General features: G+C 38.5%; 2 protein-coding genes across 11 annotated transcripts in view; one reads left to right on the top strand and one right to left on the bottom strand.

Moving 5' to 3' along the window:
• Window positions 1-21,959, bottom strand: part of tjp1a (tight junction protein 1a) — a 164,174-nt gene extending 142,215 nt beyond the window's left edge. For 4 of the 10 annotated variants that reach the window (XM_051898740.1, XM_051898738.1, XM_051898739.1 and 1 more), the window contains exon 1: window positions 21,836-21,956. In XM_051898740.1, the coding sequence (XP_051754700.1) occupies window positions 21,836-21,936 (101 nt within the window). In that variant the 5' untranslated portion in view covers window positions 21,937-21,956. Of the gene's footprint in view, window positions 1-21,835 lie in introns of all 10 variants that reach the window. The other 6 variants (XM_051898749.1, XM_051898736.1, XM_051898742.1 and 3 more) reach the window with 6 other exon arrangements.
• terb2 (telomere repeat binding bouquet formation protein 2) overlaps window positions 1-22,122 on the top strand; it is a 37,622-nt gene that overhangs the window by 10,367 nt on the left and 5,133 nt on the right. The window lies entirely within an intron of this gene.

Below are 22,122 nucleotides of genomic sequence, written 5' to 3'. Positions count from 1 at the left end.
ACATGGGCGGGGCCATCTGCCCACAGCATATAAATGCAGTCGCATGCGTCATTCCATTTGTTCTTCAGCTCTTCACCATGCTGTTCGAATACCATCACGCCACATTACGCAAGAAGAAAGCTCAAAGTGCTATCGAAGGGATAGTAAGTTTTTCTCAAACAAGATGTTCAAACACGCCAAATTCACAAGAAAACCTACGGTGGTGACTCTTGAAGAAAAAGGAATAAAAGAGAAGTTTTTAGCTCGAGTTTATCACAACTAATAAATGGCTAATAAACTTTTTCATGAGAAATATCTGAACATAAGTTCTCGCCCCTGTCCTTTGGCATGTGGGTGTTTATGGTATACTCATGAGCACTGTCCAGTGTGGCTGGAGTTGTCCACGCTAGGCTGGATCTCTCCAACCGCAATGCATGTGTGCACTGCCGGCAGCTCTATCGTTCCACACTTAAGCGGCGTGTAGCGTGTGCTTGGCAGGGCAGCGGTCGAACCTGGTCCGCTCCTGTCTTTGGGTGCTAATCCAGATGCGGCAATCACCGTTTTTGGAGGCTTGGAGTTGGGATGATCGTGTGGAGGCCGAGGAGTGTCCGTGGGTGGAGATGGTGGGTGGAAATGAATTGCATTGATCCGTATTGGAGAGCGGCAACAAAGTTTGTTGTTTGAGTGGCCTGCCCCTCCTCCAATACAGAGAAGCTCGCGGGCTCTATTTGACTCCTGTAAAAACAGTGATAAGAACTTGCCTGTCAATCTATCCAGATTGGGCAGAAATGACTCTGCAAGATAGCGGGTTCAGTTTTAAGTATGCTGTCAATAAAAGAAATGTGTGTTCAACATACAAGGCCACATGTGTTGATTTTTCAAAACAATCAAAATGCATTAGATCCGCTAACCTCACAAAATGCAGTGATATGCAATATGCAGCGATATTTGCAAAAGGACTTGGGGGGTCCCCCAGGTGATGCCTGGTGATCCTCGCTGTCTGCCTCGAGCGGTGGCACGCATGCACACTAACACTATGGCTTCTTCACACGATTCCAGTGGCTGTGGCTTTCTTTCATGCCCCCCTCTGTTTTGGCAGAGTAATTGCAACTTTGGTGTCTGAGAGGGCTTTCCCAGTACTGAGAGAGGAGGAAGTGGCAATTCAGGTGGTGCCACAAGGGAAGATGGATAAAGAGGTTTTTCAGCCATTACTTCCTCGCATATCTGCAAGATGTGCAGAAGTATTGGTTCTGCTGTGCCATCAGAGCATAAGATGGTTCGCCTATTTGGACGAACTGCTGCTGGCTGCAGACAGCAGGGAACAAGCAGTGTTACAAACACATGCACTTGTTTTCCATTTACGAGCTCTGGGATTCCAGATTAATCTCAAAAGGGGCTGTTATATCTCTATCTCAGTCTGAAGATAGATTCAGAGCCGAACAGAGGGCAGAGGATTTTCACGGCTGTCTGGCTCAGTTTTGGCTGGGGAGACAACTTTGTGTGTGTTACAATTTTTGGAGTAGTTCTCCTGGTACTGAAACACTTGGCCCAGCAGGGCAAACGTGTTATTCAGAATGAAAAATACGACAGTGGTCGTATATAAGCAAGCAAGGAGGTACTCCCTCTCTTTCCCTGCTAAAAGTTGGCACGGACACTCTTGATATGGGGCAGACCTGCCACTGTGCACCCTTGAATAGTGCCGCAGATCTGGGATCAGTTTCGGCAGGGCAAATATGGATTTTTTTCGCATCTGCAGAAAAAAAATCTGCCTGCTGTTTTCTTATTTATGGACAGGACTGCCCTGCTCGGGGTGGATGCCGTTACATGTATAGCCCAGGACTCTGTTGTATGCAGAAGGGTCTGTGACTGATTTTGGTGTAGTCTTGCCCCCAGCGAAGACATTGTGCATGAGCATCATGACGTTGCTGTTAAGGACACCATTGTGTCTTTCCCTATGCAGGGACCTGCTATCCCAGCAGGCAGATTCTGCACCCTAGGCCGGAATGGTGGCCTACCTGTTGAGAGAGGGAGAATCTAATTGTAGCAACAATAGGCTACAGAAGCACTTGCATTTTGGAATGCATTGCATTGCGTGCACTTGAAGCTTGGTGTGGCCAAATATCTGTATTGCTGTATCAGTGCATGATTGAGGGGACACTCCCATTCCACGCTGGAAGTTTATTGGACAGCCGTTTTGGCTTGTCATGAATGGTGCTGCGCCAAAGTGCGCACCTGTTTGCCTTTCGGTTCCTTAAAGAGCCGGGTATACTTCATTTTCTGCTCCATGTCGCGCACAGTTGAGAGCGCAAGCTTTCAAAGTATACTCCTTTGGCCGCATGTGCACTATCTTGTGGATTTTGTTTTAAAGTGCTTTGGTTTTCTAGTGCTCTCTCTCCTCTCCGCCTATAGCAGGTGTGTGGTGAGGGCACTGGCACCGTTGTACTATGGCTGCTGTCGCATCATCCAAGTGGATGCTGCACACTGGTGGTGGTTGAGGAGAGACCCCTACATGATTGTAAAGTGCTTTGGGTGTAGGAAATGTGCTATAACAAATACCTCATTCATGTCACTCGCACATGTGTTGTTGTATACGCACTCTCCACGGGGTCACAAAAATTGTGATAATTATGCCACATGGATAGTGCACAGACTGTCATGGAACTTCCACGTTCCGCTCTGTCTTGCGCACAGTTGAGAGCGCGGGCCTTTCAAGGTATATTCTGGTCATAAGTGCAGAAAGACGTGTTTGGCAAAGGCACTTGCTAATGGACTTTGTTCCTAATTGATCAAGTCACTCATACTTGTGCTGTTGTACTCGTACTGTGGACCGTCCTGTTGCATATGCAGCCAAAGTATACTTTGGGCTTTAAGGGGATCAGCGTTTTTAGGCTCATTACAAAATTTAATGGTGCCGTCATAACCTGATGGTAGGTCTGGAGGCTACGTGTGAACCTCCATTTGAGCCTTTAGAATCCCTGAATATAAGGATGCTGCCCTGTCGTTGGTGCTGCAGTGAAGCGCATTGGTGATCTTCATGCGCTGTCAGTGCATCCCTTTTGCATCCAATTTGTGTTTGGTGGTGTTGTGTCCGAACACGGTGTATACGCCTAAAGTCATGTCGGAAGTGCACTCTCATTCGAGCTGCCTGCCCTGTAAAATCTCTGGAAAACAGGAGACTTGCTTTGTGCCCTGTGCGAGTTGTACGCAGTTACAGATGCAGGCTATGCACTCGTCTGATCAGCTTTTTGTCATGTTTTCCGACTCGGCCAGTGGAAAGCTGCTATCTAAGTGACATCTTTCACATTGTATTGTAGAAAGCTATGTCTATAGGAGTTGGTTCTGCCTGGAGGGGTGTGTGTGCACTCTACGAGGGGCATGGAAAGTCATGGGCATTGTTTAAGATTTTTGTGTGGATGCCAGTTGGGTGTCACTGCTCACGTTTGTCCGATTTACTGGCTAGATGTCATTGCAGCGACAGTGGCTCAGTCTGTGCTCACTGTGTTTTTTTTTTTTTAACCAGGGGCCGTCGCTCCCTTGAAAAAAAGGGTATGTGGCAGTGCTGGTCCCTTAGGTTTAGTTCAGCGACTTTGTAGGGTGTGAACATATGTCCCATAGTCATGTGTTGTACCGAGTGAACCAAATGAATGGGAACGTTGAGTTATGCATTTAACTACTGTTCCCAGAAGGAGGGAAACGAGGTACAACACCTCTGAGCCCCGCGCAGTTGAAGGCTCAGCGAAGAGCTGGACTAAACAAAAGGAATGACGCATGCGACAACACTTATATGCTGTGGGCAGGTGGCCCTGCCCATATCATCATACGTCATTGGCCTTTCAGGAGTGAGTAAATTGTGCCATCAACAGATGGCGCAAGAGCGCAATATCCTATAGTCATGTGTTGTACCTTGTTTCCCTCCTTCTGGGAACAGTAGTTATATGTATAACTCAACATTTTTATATACCCCGCGCACACTGTTTGCGCAGACATCATACGTCATCAGCGCATTTCATGCTATGCAGTGTACAGACAGACGTCGGTCACAGAGCGCCGCAAACAAACAGCAAACACCTTTTACAGTTCCTCCAAAACAACGAGCTTTTACTGCGTTCATGCCATAACTACCGTAATTAAGAGATGGCAGACCGTGACGTTCTAACCGGAGCTGTTCACGTCCTCAGACTCGGAATTATGCGTTTCCATGTCAACAGTATCAACACCGAAATGAATCTGCAGCAGTCAGGTACAAGCTCTCTAAAACGTTGTTGACATTCATTATTATTATAATGTGTCGTGCTTTGAGACATGAAGTATTTTAACGCCGTCTCTTGTGATGCTTTGCCAAGAACAGCTGTGTGTATGTCCCTTCATGTGTTTTGGAGGAAGCGTGGCTTTGGAAAAGCTCTGAAGGGAGGGTGGGATGTTATGATTTGAAAGCTAGCTCGCTATTGTTAGCCTCTCCGAAAATGTCCTATTGGACCTTTAATTTAAAAAGCAATCAATTAATCCAAAGAGGAGCTGCAGTGTTGCATAGCTGTCAAGAGGCTTGGTTGCTGTCTATTTTCAAAAAGTACAAGTTTCCATGTCCTTTTCATGTTTTTTTTTCCAAAATATTTGCTACCATATGCATAAAATATCCAAATTTACCAAGTTACTGTAGCTTGACTATGGACTGGACACTTTCATATACATTTTACCAGTTCATTTCCACAGATCGGTTTGTTGAGTCAGGGTGGGTTATTATATCGCCTTATCACAAATGACACATAGATGAGAATTTTGTTCTTTGTGTTGTTTACTATAAGTAACATTTGTTTATACACTGGTTTTGTTACCGCCAGCATTCACTTACAAAGACTTGAGACTTGACCTGGACCCTAAAGACTTGACTTTGACCTCAGAGACTTGAGACTTGACTTGGTCTTGGCCTTAAGGGACTTGTGAACATGTCTGGTATCTACTGTACATACCTATCAGTTAGAGTTGTGTCAATACTATCTGGGACAACTTTATAAACTTGCACCATATAAAAAGAGAGAGAAGTAGAAGCACAGATTTCCTCATATTTTTTGGCTAACACATTTGTTTAAAATCTAGTCCACTTTTCAGGCACGTCAGACAGCTTCCTTTTTCCATTATGCTAGGCCAAGCCAAGCTATTTAAATTTATGTAATTAAAGTTACGTTCTTCAGGAGCTTCCTTTGTTTGAAACTCAACGCTGAGCAATGACGTTTGTGTGTGCGTTTCACTGCGATTAATTTAGCATCCTCCTTTTGTTTATTTTAGCTGTTTACAGCATCAGGCCTGGTTCTGAATGAATGCCAATGCCAGGCACGGGAAGGAGGGGGTATATTTTTGCTGCACCAGCCACTTCTGCATTGGCTTATCAAGGTCAGCCAATAAGCTGAGAGCCAGAGCCTGTGGAGGAAGAAACCTGAACCAGCACAGCGTCACAGCACGGCCCACACAAATCATGGCAATCTGACTTGGTCCGTAACTACAGGAGATAGGAGACAGTGCCCTGTTTCAAAACTGAATTCCAACTTTTTGACTAGTTTTGAAGGATGGTCTTTCTGGCTGATGTTAAACTTCTTCAGAGTGTTGTTTTAAATAGATCACCACTTTCAACGTCATCTCCATTTCAAGCTAAACTTAGTCGCAATGAAACGGTATTAGTGATTTCCTTTGAGATTTTCCTATGGGGTTTTATAATGGGTTTTTTTAATTTATGAGTGAAATAAAGCCTGTGGTAAACATAACTTGACGATACTTTGACGTATTGTTCTACAACTACACAACCAAATGGATAAGTACTTGATCAAATTCATAATATTACTCCATATTAAAGTGCCCCTAATATGCTATTTGAAAGGTTCCTAATTCTGTCTCCTACAACAGGTTTACATGCATCAAAAGTCAAAAAACACTTTCATTTTCACATAATATACATTGCACATCACCACATTTTTCATTGATTCTCAAACGACTCGTCAGATGAGTCAGTCTCTCTAAATCCCTCTTCTCCGCATGCCTGCTCTGCTCCGATTGGCCAGACAGCCCAGTCTGTTGTGATTGGTCTTTTTACCATAACTGATTCAGCTCCGGAGTCTTCCTAAAGCTCAGCTATTGTACACACTGTAAAGACAGTAACGATGGCATCGATTTTACCACATCAATCTGAGGGCGAGTCCGATGATGAAATATTGGAAGAACTAGTTAATCATCCCGAACCTCCATCGCAAGGATTTAAGTAGGACGTTTCTCAGTGATACGCTACTAAGTTTGACATACAATATGAGATGAACCGTCATTCCTCACCATCAGCATTAACAAGCGTATGTCCATCAACAAACCGATGTGTATATTTTGCAGTGCACATGTGGGAACTGCATTATTAACAGTATTAATAACAGTGCATATGTTAGCCGAGCACTAACGTGAATGACTGATGTAACAGAATGAACATGAATGTAGGCGGGCATTATGCAAATGTGTTAACTTGTGACATGTGAACTTCGTAGAAATGGGATTCGAATTACAAATGACTCATTTAAGCGGTTCAAGTCGATTCTTTCTTTTGAGAGACAATAACTTTAATTATGATGCACTTTCAGCTTTACAACTTTGCAGACTGTTTACATAAAGCTACATTACACACTGCATGAAAGGTCATTTTCAAAAATCTATAATAGGGGCACTTAAACATTATTAAAAATACATACTGAGTGACTGGCACAATTTTTGTCATAGAATACACAATAAGTTGACAGTTTTTTTTCTTGTTTCTTTTAATTTATTTTCAAGATCTAAGGTAAATTAGTCATCATTACTTTCAGTATGGCTATAAAGGGTCACACAAAAATGATATTCAAAGTCACATTAGATGCTTCTAACATTACATAAAGTACATAAACAGTACCTTAGATTATACTTTATATGTTGTTGTTGCAGCCGCAACATCGCAGAAATAGAAAGCGTTTCTAAAATAGCATCGTCGAATATCGCCGCGGACATGGACAAGTTTTAACGGATTATCAAAAAATAAAAAAAATTAAAAAAAAAGTAGGGCAGGGACTTGGTTCCATGCATCAATTGTTGATTGGATTTTGAGATGTGGGTGTTTGACTCAAAAGTGGAGACAGATGAACGTGAGCTTGCAGAAGCCAAGTTTAAGGGACTAAAAATGATTAGAGAACCCATGCATATGTCAACAGTCAGAAAGTCTGCCATTTTCACTGGAGGGTCTAGTTATGACATTTTGAACATTTATAAAATGAAACATTTGAACAGATTAATTACTTACAATAATATCTAAAACATGCATTTAGACAATAGATAGGGTGAATTTTCATTTGATGCCCAGTTTATTGAGGGTTTGCGAGACACTAGGCTTACAAACAACCTTAAGTAGGAAGAACATTACGTTTCCACCAACAGATTGTACTTTTGTGCATAGAGTAAAATAAATCAGCGCTACTGAGGAACCATTGGAGGTTGATACGCATATTAGACTGGCTTTGTAATACATTTTTTGATTAGCTTTCTGAGTTCTCCTATGCATTTACATAGACAATCCAAAACCTGTTACATAATTAAATAATTTCATAACATCTCTGTGGCTTTTTCTGAAATGCCACTTTAAAGCATGCACTCTCAAATGTTTGCCTGTGTGGCTGGATCGATAAGGCTGATTAAAGCCCAAGCCACATCAATGCACACATGAGACCTATCAATAATCTCACTTCAACCAGGCAGGCAGAACTACTTCAGAACATAAAGAAAAGAAGAAAAAAAAACACTCTACAATTTCAAGCTTAAGGGAGCTGCAATGAAATGATAGGGGGCCCTAATCCATCACAGCCTACTCTTGATTTGACCTAGCCGGAACGTTATCAAATTCCTTTTTTTTTTTTTTTTTTTTTAAAGTAAGTGATAGACCTAAATCCCAGGCTGGAACAAAAGATTAAATAAAGAATGCTAGAAGTGCATAAAGTCATTTGAACTATCTGGACCAATTTATAATGGTATATCATTATTATATCAGTTAATCAATATTGACTATTTAAATGTGCGTGCTCATTTCCTATTTTTATATGTAGATTACCTTTGCAATTATCCAACAAGCAACTAAAGTTAATCTTTAAAAACACTAATAATTAAAAACAAATTAAATGTAATCTAGCAAAAATATCTGAATATTCATTTTTCATAGTGTACAGTACATTATAAGTCAGTTATTTAAAATACCTAAGTATTAAAAAAAGTGTCGTAAAGTGTCATAGGATCTGACAAAAAAAAAAAAGATTTGGAATGACAAATTAGTTTGTCCCAAGAACTCCCAAACTTGGGACAGTTTTTTTCCCAAGAAGCGGTTTAGCTAACTTCACATGTAAAATAGAACTTTAAAGATGTTAAGGGTGAAACGAACTGGATCCTTGAAAAACTCTCTGGTAGTGAGATTAGAGTGGAAAGATTCATAAATATTTGTCACCAACCTCTATTCTTTGTACTTACATTTAAGTTTAATACAAAATCTGGCAGCAGCACTGGCCCAAGTGAGCTCTCACTCGGCAAATATACAGCAACAGACTCCTTGGCAGTCTATTCAAGGACATCCCATTAACAAACGCAAGGGTTTGACTGACAAGTTGTTGATCCAATCGCAAACGTCCCCAGGAATCTCTGGCGGTTTTCCCCACAGTCTCTGAGTCACTTGCACATTTCACAAACATGGCCTCTCAGCCAGCATCAGTCAGGACCTATTTAGTGGTGCTCTGAAAAATCTCATTGGTTTGTCCCCTAACGGCCAGGAGAGGAAAGGGTAACCTAATGCAGGCTGACAGTCCTCTTCTCACCGTCCACACGTTTTCCTCCTTTTTCTTCCTTTCCTAGTCTAAGGTGCTTTACACTAGAGCTTTTGGTGTGGTTTGTAGTCAATTTGAAGACAGTTTAGTTTGTTCAGTTAGTGTGAAAGTGTTCTCCCAAAGAAAGCCAGCATTCCACCAATGCTGCGGTTCTGTGGTTCAGAGCCAAATAATACAATAGCTGCATCTTAATATGCAATAGTATGCAGAAATAGGATTAGTGTCTCTCAAATCACAATGCATTGAAAATAATATGCAAAAGGTGCTCGCATACTACACTATTTCTGGTGGATTTAAAAAAAAAAAAAGTGTGCATCTGTGCATGCTGTATGGATTAGTATCACATTACATTTTTTATCTAAATAAAATGGTGAGGGATGTAAGGCTGAAGCTGTAGTAAGTATAAAATGTATTAATCTTAAAAGTTTATAAATGTATGAAGTTAAAAAGAACAATGCATTTCAAGGCAATGAATTTAGCTTTATGTAATGTTAACACATGCATACAAATGCAAATAGTACACTAGGTTATGTGCTATCAAGATGCCATTTTATGATGCAGTACAGTATGTCCCAATAGTGATGAACTAACAACATAATAAAATGGACTTCCATTTACGAGCAAAAGTACATCATTTAGACCAAAATAGAAGTGTGTGAATTGGGTTGCAGCCCTTGTAAAAAGAAACCTGCAGGCATAAGTAAAAGGGGTGGAATCAAGCTCAATGCCAAGTAATCAAATGAAGTGTGGAAAATGCAGAATTGTTTAAAGCAAATTTAATGAGCAAAAGAAAGTGTTTTCCATGTAATTTCTCACATTTCTCATATACTTAAAGGAACACTCCACTTTTTTTGAAAATAGGCTCATTTTCCTAGAGTTAAACAGTTGAGTTTTACCGTTTTCGAATCCATTCAGCCGATCTCCGGGTCTGGCAGTACCACTTTTAGCATAGCTTAGCATAGTTCATTGAATCTGATTAGACCTCTCGCTCAAAAATGACCAAAGAGTTTCGATATTTTTCCTATTTAAAACTTGACTCTTCTGTAGTTACATCATGTACTAAGATCGACGGAAAATTAAAAGTTGCGATTTTCTAGGCCGATATGGCTAGGAACTATACTGTCATTCCAGCGTAATAATCAAGGAACTTTGCTGCCGTACCATGGGTGCAGCAGGCGCAATGATATTACGCAGCGCCTCTCACAAATGTCTCCATGGTTGCAAGGCACGCTCCCTGTGCAAGCAGGGGGTCAGAGGCGCTCGTAATATCATTGCGCCTGCTGCAGCCATGGTACAGCAGCAAAATTCCTTGATTATTACACCGGAATGAGAGTATAGTTCCTAGCCATATCGGCCTAGAAAATCACAACTTTTCATTTTCCGTCGGTCTTAGTACACGATGTAACTACAGAACAGTCAAGTTTTAAATAGGAAAAATATTGAAACTCTTTGGTCATTTTTTAAGAGATGCTAACGGTCTAATCAGATTCAATGAACTATGCTAAGCTATGCTAAAAGTGGTACCGCCAGACCCGGAGATCGGCTGAATGGATTCGAAAACGGTAAAACTCAACTGTTTAACTCTAGGGGAGTTGGAAAATGAGCCTATTTTCCAATAAAGTGGAGTGTTCCTTTAACCCCAAAGATGATCATAATCTTACCCTAAAAGTACAGCACCTGTATTTGTCTTCAGTTTTGTGCTTAAGTCATGGACATATATCTTTACAATTTTACTTCATGATCTACTTTTAATGCTTTTAAACGTGGACAGATTCTGTTCACTTTTCTTTAAACACCATTCAAGTAAGAGCTGCAAATGGCTTGCAAGGCTATTTGTAAAGACTGAAGAATCATAGAATTCTAATAAAGTAAATATTTAATAATTAAATATTTATTAGATATTCAAAGACTTGTTTAAATGATCTAAATGTATTTGGTGAACGTTGACAGTATTCTAAAGTTATACAGCTGTAGCTTTTCTGTTACTAATAATTGAAAGGCAAACGCTACAATGCTTTTTCATATACCACTTACTTTCTTTAACATCTCTATCTAGTAATACATTAGAACTCTTTAAAAAATACAGTGAACTATTGAAGTCGGACAACGGGAACAGGAATGGGCACTGCCATTCTCAGTGCTGTCAAAATAAAGGTCCCGGCACTCTCAATATAAAAGTCCCGCTTTTGACATTTATCGGCCAAACAAAAACAAAACAAAACAAAAAAAAAACATATTGGCCGATTTTTTTTTTTTTTTTTTAAAGTCAAATATTGGCCAATATATTGGTCTTGGTGATATATTGGATGACCTCTACTGTAAAATATTCAGGAATATATCCTAAAAGGCTGTGTTTCTAATATAGGAGTCAACAGTAAACCTGGACAGATTATCATAATGAGAGTCTTTTTCTATGCAAGGTTTTGTAGAATATATTTAGGGCAGGGAAATTAATTATGCAAGTATTTATTTCATGGTAAAACAAAGACTAAATTATGTACCTTCTTGTACTCCAGAATCTTTTTAACAGTCTTTAAGTATGCTCTAAACCCAAACACTGAGAACAAACATGTGTCTGTGTAAACAGAGATACTGAATAAATAGAGAACTCAATCTCAGACTAAAGTGTTCAGACAGCCAAGTTAGAGCTGGAGTCTTAAACTATAAAACTGTTAAAGGGATGATGTGAGATCAAAGCATTGGAAACCAGAGCACCATATACAGTAAGATCTGGATTAAAGTAACAACATGAATTGAGCAGAAGAGCGTTTGGTGTATGTTTGGACAAGACTGCAGCTGTTTAGTGAGGCCAAAATGAAACAGACCCTACACTTGAGCATGAACTGAGAAAAAGCAGATAGTGATAAACAATCTGACAGAGCACTAGCTGCCTTTTTGCCAGAATACAGGAAGATGAGGATTTGGATAATGCCAGAATAGTCTAATATTGTAAATGTAACCTCATATTTATTCAGCTGGTGTTCTAGACCAACAGCAATAGCTTTGTCTTATCTGTTTAATTCAAAATGTTCCAAGTAATATCATGAAATTTATCTTTGTGCTAACCAATAGCAGTGTTTGGTGACTGCAGAGCTAAACTATTCAGATTTGCCCAATACACAAACTTGCCCCATTTGAAAAGTGCTTTTACGTCTTCAGTTACCTCTAGTGGTCGACCGATAATAAATATTTTTTATTTCACAAACCTTGCAAACTTTGCCACGTCCAGCTGTGAGATCTCATGAAGTGCACATTTGTGGCCTTTATTAAAAACAAGTGTGCGCAACGGTCCAAAGCAAATCGTATGAAACAGGAGAGTTCAGCTGTACTGGACACACACAATCAACAAACTTTAAATCCTTGATTTTTAAACAATAGTGCACTACATCCAGTTGTCCGCTATGTCGTAATCATTGTGTGCTGTATGTAAAATTAGTGCTACCTCATCTTTATTTGAAAAATATTATTAGCAGACAGTTCACAAAGACGTACAAGATTACTGAGTGCACTGCTGGTTACAATGTTTACTTCCTTTCTGTTCATATTTTTAATTTCTTTATTTGTGGAAAATACTATAAATGGGATTACAGAATCAAGAAGTTGCAATCTAAAGTATAAATCTGTTTATTTTACAGATTTATTTTATATCAAGTTTAATTATTTTCATATCCATTTTCAAATTATTTATGTCTAAATATAATGTAAAATAAACATTTAATTTCAGCGCTTTATGCATGTGTTTTTACTATTTTTAAACTAAATAGTGTAATATGACATGTTTTAGCTTTATTTCAGCCATCGGCCACCCTGCTCTCTAAGATGTCGGCATCTGCAATCAAAAAAATCAATATCGGTCAACCACTAGTTACCTCTCAGTCATTCACTCAATGGCTGGAGAAGTACTGGCCAAACAGTCCCACTCGTTCAATGGACCAGCTGGACATGGGTCTGACAAGGGCTCTCAGATCCTCAGGTGCAATAACTACTGTAGCAAGTAACGGGACATGATGCTGCAAATAGTACCCGGCAGCTGCCTGTTTTCATTGTAGTTTTTCTCTTAAATGGTCAAAATACAACAAACATCAACATTTTAAAGGGTTAGTTCACACAAAAATGAAAATTCTGTCATTAATTTCTCACCCTTGTGCCGTTTTACACCCGTAAGACCTTCGTTGATCTTCGGAACACAAATTAAGATATTTTTGTTTAAATCCGATGGCTCCGTGAGGCCTACATAGGGAGCAATGACATTTCCTCTCTCAAGATCCATAAAGGTACTAAAAACATATTTAAATCAGTTCATGTGAGTACAGTGGTTCAATATTAACATTATAAAGTGATGAGAATATTTTTGGTGCGCCAAAAAAACCAAAATAACGACTTATTTAGTGATGGCCGATTTCAAAACACTGCTTCAGGAAGATTCGGAGCGTTATGAATCGTCGAATCATGATTCGGATCGTGTGTCAAACCGCCAAACTGCTGAAATCACGTGACTTTGGCGCTCCGAACTGCGGATTCGACACGCTGATTCATTATGCTCCAAATCTTCCTGAAGCAGTGTTTTGAAATCGGCCATCACTAAATAATTTGTTATTTTGTTTTTTTTGGCGCACCAAAAATATTCTCATCACTTTACAATAATATTAATATTGAACCACTGTACTCACATGAACTGATTTAAATATGTTTTTAGTACCTTTATGGATCTTGAGAGAGGAAATTTCATTGCTCCCTATGCAGGCCTCACGGAGCCATCGGATTTAAACAAAAATATCTCAATTTGCGTTCCGAAGATGAACGAAGGTCTTACGGGTGTGGAACGGCATGAGGGTAAGTAATAAATGACAGAATTTTCATTTTTGGGTGAACTAACCCTTTAAGCAGTGAAAATAACGGTGAAATTCATGTAATAAAACTCTATATCTAGACAGTAAAATCAACATGATGTTGTTCGAAACCATTTTTACATAAAGTGTGGTTCTAGTACAGTTTCATTTTGTATAGACACTAAAATGTACAACATCAACATACTGATAGCATAAAAACAACATTAGAGACTGAGGTATCTTTTGAGGTTCATAGACTACTGAACTTTTTGAACTAGAATATTGAAATTTGATCAAAAGTGACACTAAATACATTTGTAACATTACAAAAGATTTCTATTTCAAATAAAAGCTGTTCTTTTGATCTTTCTAATAATAAAGAATCCTGAATCCTATATCACGGTTTCCACAAAAATATTAGGCTAAGCAGTAGAAATGTTTTCAACATTGATAATAATAGAAATGTTTCTTGAGCACCAAATCAGCATATTAGAATGATTTCTGTAGGATCATGTGACACTGAAGACTGGAGTAATCCTACTGAAAATTCAGCTTTACCATCACAGGAATAAATAACATTTTAAAATATATTAAAATAGATTTTAAATTATTATATTACAAATATTACAGTAAAAAAAATTATTTTTGATCAAATAAACGCAGCCTTGTTGAGCATGATCTATAAGAGACTTCATTCAATAGATTTGGTGTTGGAAATATTTATATATATATTAAATACATAGTAAAATGGTCTAAAACTTTAATTAATTTAAATGCCTAAAAAAAAACAAGTTTTAAACAAACAGTTTTAAAAACAAGATATTAATTTATAAGGCAAAAGCTTCTTTCAAATACACTATAGAATATCTGTGAACTAGTAGAAAATGATCATAATAGCTGCTTGCTTTTCACTGGCTCACCGTTCACTAAATGCTAGAAATAAGCGAGAATGTGTTAGAATTACACTTGTCTTCACAATCTAAGGCCTTTTTTTTAATTATTATTTTAGTACTCTTCCACTGAAAGAGCAGGATACAAGCAAAATAGGCAGATAATGACACTTCAAACGTGAAGCTGAGGGGAAAAAAAGAAGAACAATCCTGCAGTTGCCTTAATCCAGAGACACCTGCCATGAAAAGGAGCCCTTTGAAGTCATTAGCCGAGCTGGACAAGACATTGGATTTACATTTGAAACAAAAAGGCTGTCAGCCTACTCATATAAAGCGCAGCTGAAAATGCTAGCTAATACAGAATGATAATATCTACTTTATCACACCAAACAAACAATAAAATCCACATTCAGGGGGTGGCTGTGCCATTTACAGACTGACACCATACTCTGGCGATGAACTAACAAAGAGAAATACGACAGGCCACGTGGCAAAAGCAACGTGGCAAGGTAAAATCTGAAGCGTTTTTTTTTTTTTTTTAAAAAAGCTTGGTTGTGGATCTCACCAATGAGCAGTCAAAGTGCAGCAGGATCTGGTGCTGCAGAGCTAAACTGGCCTAATTAGAGCTCACAGGACATCCGCACACTAATCCCCCACACACCCCATCATCCTCTCGGCTTTCATCTGTCCATGTGGACGGCTCCGCCAATCCAATAAGCATGTGTGGGCTCTATTATGGACAGTAATGTAATGTACTGTAGTAACATGTAATGTGATCTTAAACCATTTGGTGGGCGTTGAGGAGACTGACTTAAAGCACTACAGTATAGCTGCAAGTTTGTTGCAGATTTGTCGGCTGCACATACATGATGTGAATCTCCTGTTCCAGAACATCCCAAAGGTGCTCTATTGGATTGAGATCTGGTGACTGTGGAGGCCATTTGAGTATAGTGAACTCATTGTCATGTTTGAGACCAGCTTGAGATGATTTAAGCTTTGACTGACACACCATGTCAGTCCTGCTGGAAATAGCCATAAGATGGGTACACTGTGGTCATAAAGGGATGGACATGGTCAGCAACAATACTCAGGTAGGCTGTGGCATTTAAGCGATGCTCAACTGGTACTAAGGAGCCCAAAGTGTGCCAAGAAAATATCCCCTACACCATTACACCACCAGCCTGAACCATTGAGGCAGGATGGATCTATGCTTACATGTTGTTTACACCAAAATCTGACTCTACCATCTGAATGTCGAAGCAGAAATCGACACTCATCAGACCAGGCAGTGTTTTTCCAATCTTCTATTGTCCAATTTTGGACCCCGTGCGAATTGTAGCCTGAGTTTCCTGTTCTTATACTGCCTTCACGTGCTATTGGAATTATCGTAAATATGAGTTTCCTAGTTAAAAATTGGACATGAACACCCTCTCAAGTCGTATTTACCACTGGGAAGTTCAGGGATAATTTTGATACCAAAGTTCCCGAGATGGGCGTGCCATGAACTTTAAACATGGCAGAGGGGAGAACAAATGCTGCTGTTACTGGAATTCTTTATTAGTTTTTATTTTTACATAACCTTGTCTTGTCATTAAAGTAGTGCGTAATTACATATATGAACAATCAAAGGGGTGCACATAACTTTTTTGGACTGGTTCTCAAGGGAGCACCTGGAGATGTTGCTTGGTACTCACACTTTATGCAACACGCTTATCCTAAAAGCTGTCCTCATCACTTTCCCCCTGACTGCTCTCCTCACTATCTTTTTTTCTCTCGAACATGGTAGATGATGATAATGATTTTTTATATTATTATTATTTTACTAACATTAATGACACGAATGACAAGAATATTAGGCTGCTGTCACTTTAAGAAGGAAAGCACGGACCGAATAACTGACACACATCCGGTTTCTTTCTAAAGTGTTCACTTATGACATAACCGAGAGAATACTTGCCGAGACAGTTATTTTGACATAATTTTGTGTGTATGTGTCCGTTCAAGCGCAAGTAAACGTGAAAGAGGAATTAATTCGGTCGAGCGCTGTCTTACTCTTTCTCTCTCTGCGTGCGCGCGTTTCGGAGGTGTGAGGCTGTGCGCACAGATGAGTCCCGATTTTCGCCTCTTCTTCCGCTTTTAAAATCGTTTGATATGTTAATTGGCGAGACAAAACACGTCAAAAAAATTATAAACTTTAACTCTATGATGGTTAAATTTAGAAGTTATTCCGCGAATCACATGCGTGCTGAACCGTTGGACCTTATCCGTACGGATCACGGATTAACTGCGATCCGTTGCACACCTAATAATTAAAGAACACACTTATCATCATGATTGCTATCTTACCAGAGATGGAGAAAAATCCTACTCCAGTAAGTAAACGTGTCCCTGTGTCCTCAAAAATGTTGGTACTCAAAAGCGCTTCCCTCCATGTTTTCTCGTGCGCAGCGGTTTTTTTTTTTTTACCACGCATGCGTACTTGCGTACCACTTATGCGCACCCCTGATAATCAAGTGTATTGTATGTTTTATATACAGCAAAAATAACCTGTATTGATGGCCAAAATTCCAGCAAGCTGACTAGATAGCGCTATGAATGTTTATATGGTTGTCCATGAATAGCTAAATATCATTTTGGCTTTAATAAGATTTTCCCAATAGATAGCCAAGAATAAACCTGGTGTCCTCCATGATTCCTGTTCTTTCTGATCAGAAATGGGAAGTAGGAGATTTCCGATAGCATGTGAAGGCAGCATTATAGCTGACAGGAGTGTCACTAGGTGTCTGTTTCAAGGTTCGACGTGTTGTGCGTTCAGATTCTCTTCTGCATACCTCGGTTGTAACGAGTGGTTATTTGAGTTACTGTTGCCTTCCTATCAGCTCGAACCAGTCTGGCCGTTCTCCTCTGACCTCTGGCATCAACAAAGCATTTTCACCCACAGAACTGCCACTCTCTGGATATTTTCTCTTTATCAGACCATTCTCTGTAAACTCTAGAGATGGTTGTGCAGGAAAATCCCAGTAGATCAGCAGTTTCTGAAATACTCAGATCAGCTCGTCTGGCACCAACAACCATGCCCCTTTCAAAGTCATTTAAATCACTTATCTTCCTCATTTTGATGCTCAGTTTGAACTTCAGCAGATCATCTTGACAATGGGTGCTTCTCAATTCTTATTTGTGCATCCTCGTTTCCTTTCCTCGCGTCTTAGCTCCACCCCTTCAGGATGCAAGGGAAGGACGCAAGGAAAAGACTCGAGGACGGAGGAGTTGAATCAAGTGAAATGATATATCCTCACTCCCTTTAGCGTATTAATTAAGCAAGATGCCCTGTTGAAATATATGAGATGTAAAGTTTATTTAAATTGCAAAAGTAAAGCATACATTTAAATTATTGTAACAGATATGAAGGGGCAGGAGAATTTATACAACATATGGGTAGATCCCTCAAGTGCAGCTGAAGACGCTTTGAAATTACGCTAAAGGGAGCGAAGATATAATTTCACTTGATTCAATTCCTCCATCCTCGAGTCTTTTCCTTGCATCCTTCCCTTGCATCCTGAAGGGGTGGAGCTAAGACACGAGGAAAGGAAGCGAGGAAAGGAAACGAGGATGCACAAATAAGAATTGAGAAGCACCCATTGAGTGTGTGTGTGTATTAATGTGAATTTAGGAAATAAATTCATTTTAATTTTTACCGACAATTATTGGGCATTTATCTGCCAATATTGGATATTTAATTGTTTCTGCCAATTTTAAGATACAGATCACTGAAATAGATAATGGCAAAGATTTAAGAGCACTATCTGTCTTCACTGGTAAGCATGTATGTTGTTGTTGTCATGTGCATATACAATAACAAAAGTTTACTGTTATTTTTTTAACAAAATAGTATGGATTTACAGTATTATATCACCCATTTATCAGTTAACAACCGCAGCATGAAAATAATTATCATCTTATTTGTATCTGCCAGACCTTTATTCCTAGTTGAGAGGTTGTTCTGAGAAGTTGTTTGTATCTGATGAAAAAAAAAAAAAAAAAAATTATATATAATATATATATATATATATATATATATATATATCAATTGACCATATGAATGCTGGAATGCAAACAGGTTTTTACGGTCTCACCCAAAAATGTATATGATGGCAAATACTCTAGGCCATCTACTTAGCCATTATAAAAATATCACTCCAGAGCTCACCTTTTGACCTGTCTACATTTTCCTTCCTATCAACGCTGTTGTCAGATACCAAGAAAACAATGCTTATTAACAATGCTTATAAACTTATTTACACAAAAACATTAGAATATGTATCAATTATGATGCTGCTATGATAGTGCATGTTTTCCTTTTTGAATCTACTGTACATAACAATTTTAAGTATTCATCACTGAAACCACATTATAATAATGACTTACTTACTCCAACAAAACAACAACAACAAAAAGAAGAGAACATTATGAGATCCCTCAATTATATAACTTTGTAGCAATCACTACATTCATAACAACATTTGTTATTCTGAGATCTTCAAATGTTCATCTCTCCATATAAACAGCATGAGGGGAAACATAGCTGCCATATCCTGCAAGCTGAAATCTGTTTAAATTCAGCACATCTGTAAATCTCTGTCTGTCCACTTGTATATGCTTGTAATGTTTTATGCATAGTCTCAACAAAATGTTCTTTGCACCGCTTGTAAAAGTTTCCCCATTCAAAACCCACACAGCTTCAACAAAGCTGAAAATCAGACTGTACGAGGGTGATGAAGTTATATTTTAGTAATTTAAATAGATCTTCCTCTCTCTAATTTTAGATTTTGCTGTCAGTGTGCTGTCAGTCAATTAAAAGAAAAGAAAGTAGTTTTGCTTTGATGTCTTCGTCCCCTCTGATGGTTGTAATTTTGTCCCTCTCAGCCAAGAATAGACTACTTAATAAAATCTATATAAAGGCTTTCTAGATTATGCCTTGAGTTTAAAACTGCTACATAACTAGAATGTAATGTCACTATGATGAAAAATATCCCTAAATACATGCAAACTATGAAGAAAAACCTACACTGTCTGCTCTCTCTCTGGCAGTAGAAACACAAGATGATTTGGTGTTCTGTCTCTATAAACAACTCAGATTATGGAAATGTTGTGTTATCACAAACATGAGCATTGAACCATAAAATGCTGATATAATTGGGATAGTTTGTCCTTTTTGCAGAATATGCAATTACTGTGAATAGTAGCTATATAATCAATATGCTATCAGTATTGTTCGAGGAGCCATTTTACTCAGATATACATCATAATAGGGAAGAAAACACCATGACACCTTTCGTTTCATGCCGACTTTAAAAATAGAAAAAAGTTATTCTGAAATTGTAATATTTCACAGTATTACTTTTTTTAATTAAATAAATACAGCCTTGGTGAACATGAGAGACTTCTTTTAAAAACTTTAAATCTTACCGACCAAAAACTTTTGAGTATATATTCTCACACACACACACACACACACGCGCACACACATGCACACACACACACATGCACACACACACACACACACACACAGGTATTCCTATCATTATGGGGACATTCCATAGACTTAACGGTTTTTATACTGTACAAACTGTACATTCTATCCCCCTACACTAACACTAACCCTAACCCTAACCCTACCCATCACACAAAACTTTCTGCACTGTTTGATTTATAAGATTGTTTCCTCATGGGGACCTAAAAATGTATAGTAAGTATAGTAATACCAGCAAATTTTTACCTTGTGGGGACATTTTTAGGTCTCCATTTGGAAACAATCTTTATAAATTTGGTCGCCATAACGTAGGGAATACCAGTACACACACACACACAAACACACCTTTCACTACTATGGGACACCAAATATAAGCTTTGTATTTAGGAGGAGTATACCATCAGCAGTGGATTTTTCTCCAAACATTTAAGATATGTACACTCTCAAAAATAGAGTTTTTTTATTAGTATCTATGGTTCCATGAAGAAACTTGTATATCAATGGAACCTTTCCATTCCACACAAGACTTTTTATAGTGGAAAAAATGTTCTTTAAATGTTTAAAATGTTCTTCACACTAAGATTAAAATATTCTTTTAAGAACTGTTCAATAAAAGCTTTTTTGGGGAATCCAAAATGGTTCTTCACTGCATAACTGAGAAACCCCCTTTTGGAACTTTTATTTTTAAGAGTGTAGTATTAAATGTACAACGTGTTTTGGAGAAAAAACTTTATTTCATAATGTGATTTCCCCCCCACTTTCAATTCTTTTCCTTCAATGAAAGGTTAGATTTTTGCTTATTTTATGAATTAAAGATCAAAAGGATAAACAATGCAGATTTATTTTTACAGTCATCTTTGATCATATTTATCAAGGGTACAAGCTTGTGATTGTTACTTTTAACACTAAAAACTCCTGAAAAGTTCAGAGAAATATATTATTAAAAGCAGCAACACTCTTACTGGCTTGAACATAGATGCTACAATGCCTTTTTTTTTTCTTCTTTTTTTTTGTGCATATGCGACCCTATTGTAACCTTTGTGACAGAGGCATCTCATCTCAGCAGGAATCCACAATTACCCGGCAAATAACCCACTATCCTTCTACTGTACCATTGCCTTTTTTAATGGCCTTCTGGAAACATAAAACACAAGACTACATGACAGTACTGTCCACTAAAACAGGAAGCAATTTAGCTTCAGTGGGTGCCAACAGCAGCCAACTCCATATAAATTACTGACCTGTGGGCAAACCTCATGTTGATATAAAGCACAGAATGACAGACACTTCCACAATATCTCTAACAAAAGCTTGTATAGATTACTAATCCTAGTAATGCATTCCTCGAAACATGTTTAAATCACCACAAAATCAAGACCTGTTTCTGGATGAGAACAGCATGCATTTTGAACAATTTCTGATTTATGGTGCACTATCACCATATTTTTACAAACAGTCTTCACAAGGTCAGATACTGTCTTTCTCTGTTCCGTGGATACAAATGGAGATATAGAGGCCACTTTGGCTCTATATATTTTGGCCATGTCTTACATTTGCAGTATGAAATAAACTGGCTGTCAAGATATGACAGGCATTATTAATCCATCGACAGAGAGAGCAGATTAAATGTGTTTAACTTTAGTAGGCCCTATTTCTTTCGTAGCACAATTAATTAATGTGTAAAATAATGTGTGCCCACTGCCCACATAAACTGTCAGCAACAAAAAACAAAGAAACTCAGCTTACCTAAAACATAGTTGACATGTAATTAAGTACCAATCTGCACAACCGAACACAATCAATAACAAGTGCTTGATTCTTAACTCTTGGTCAACAGTTTTAAGCATTAAATTGAATCAGCTCCGGTTGATCACATTTGGAGGGCAAGATTATTGCTGCTATCCTTTCTATCAACAGGCCTGAGTGAGCACGAATTCCGTCCTCGTGAATTACGCCGTTCTAGTACCATCTAGTGGGCAGGAGTGTGTACTACACTATTTTACCCTACTACACTGTGCGAGCAATATACAGGT

Source organism: Ctenopharyngodon idella, chromosome 7 (genome assembly GCF_019924925.1).
Source record: "Ctenopharyngodon idella isolate HZGC_01 chromosome 7, HZGC01, whole genome shotgun sequence".
NCBI classification, from domain to species: Eukaryota; Metazoa; Chordata; class Actinopteri; order Cypriniformes; family Xenocyprididae; genus Ctenopharyngodon; species Ctenopharyngodon idella.
This window is presented reverse-complemented; position numbering and strand designations above follow the sequence as displayed.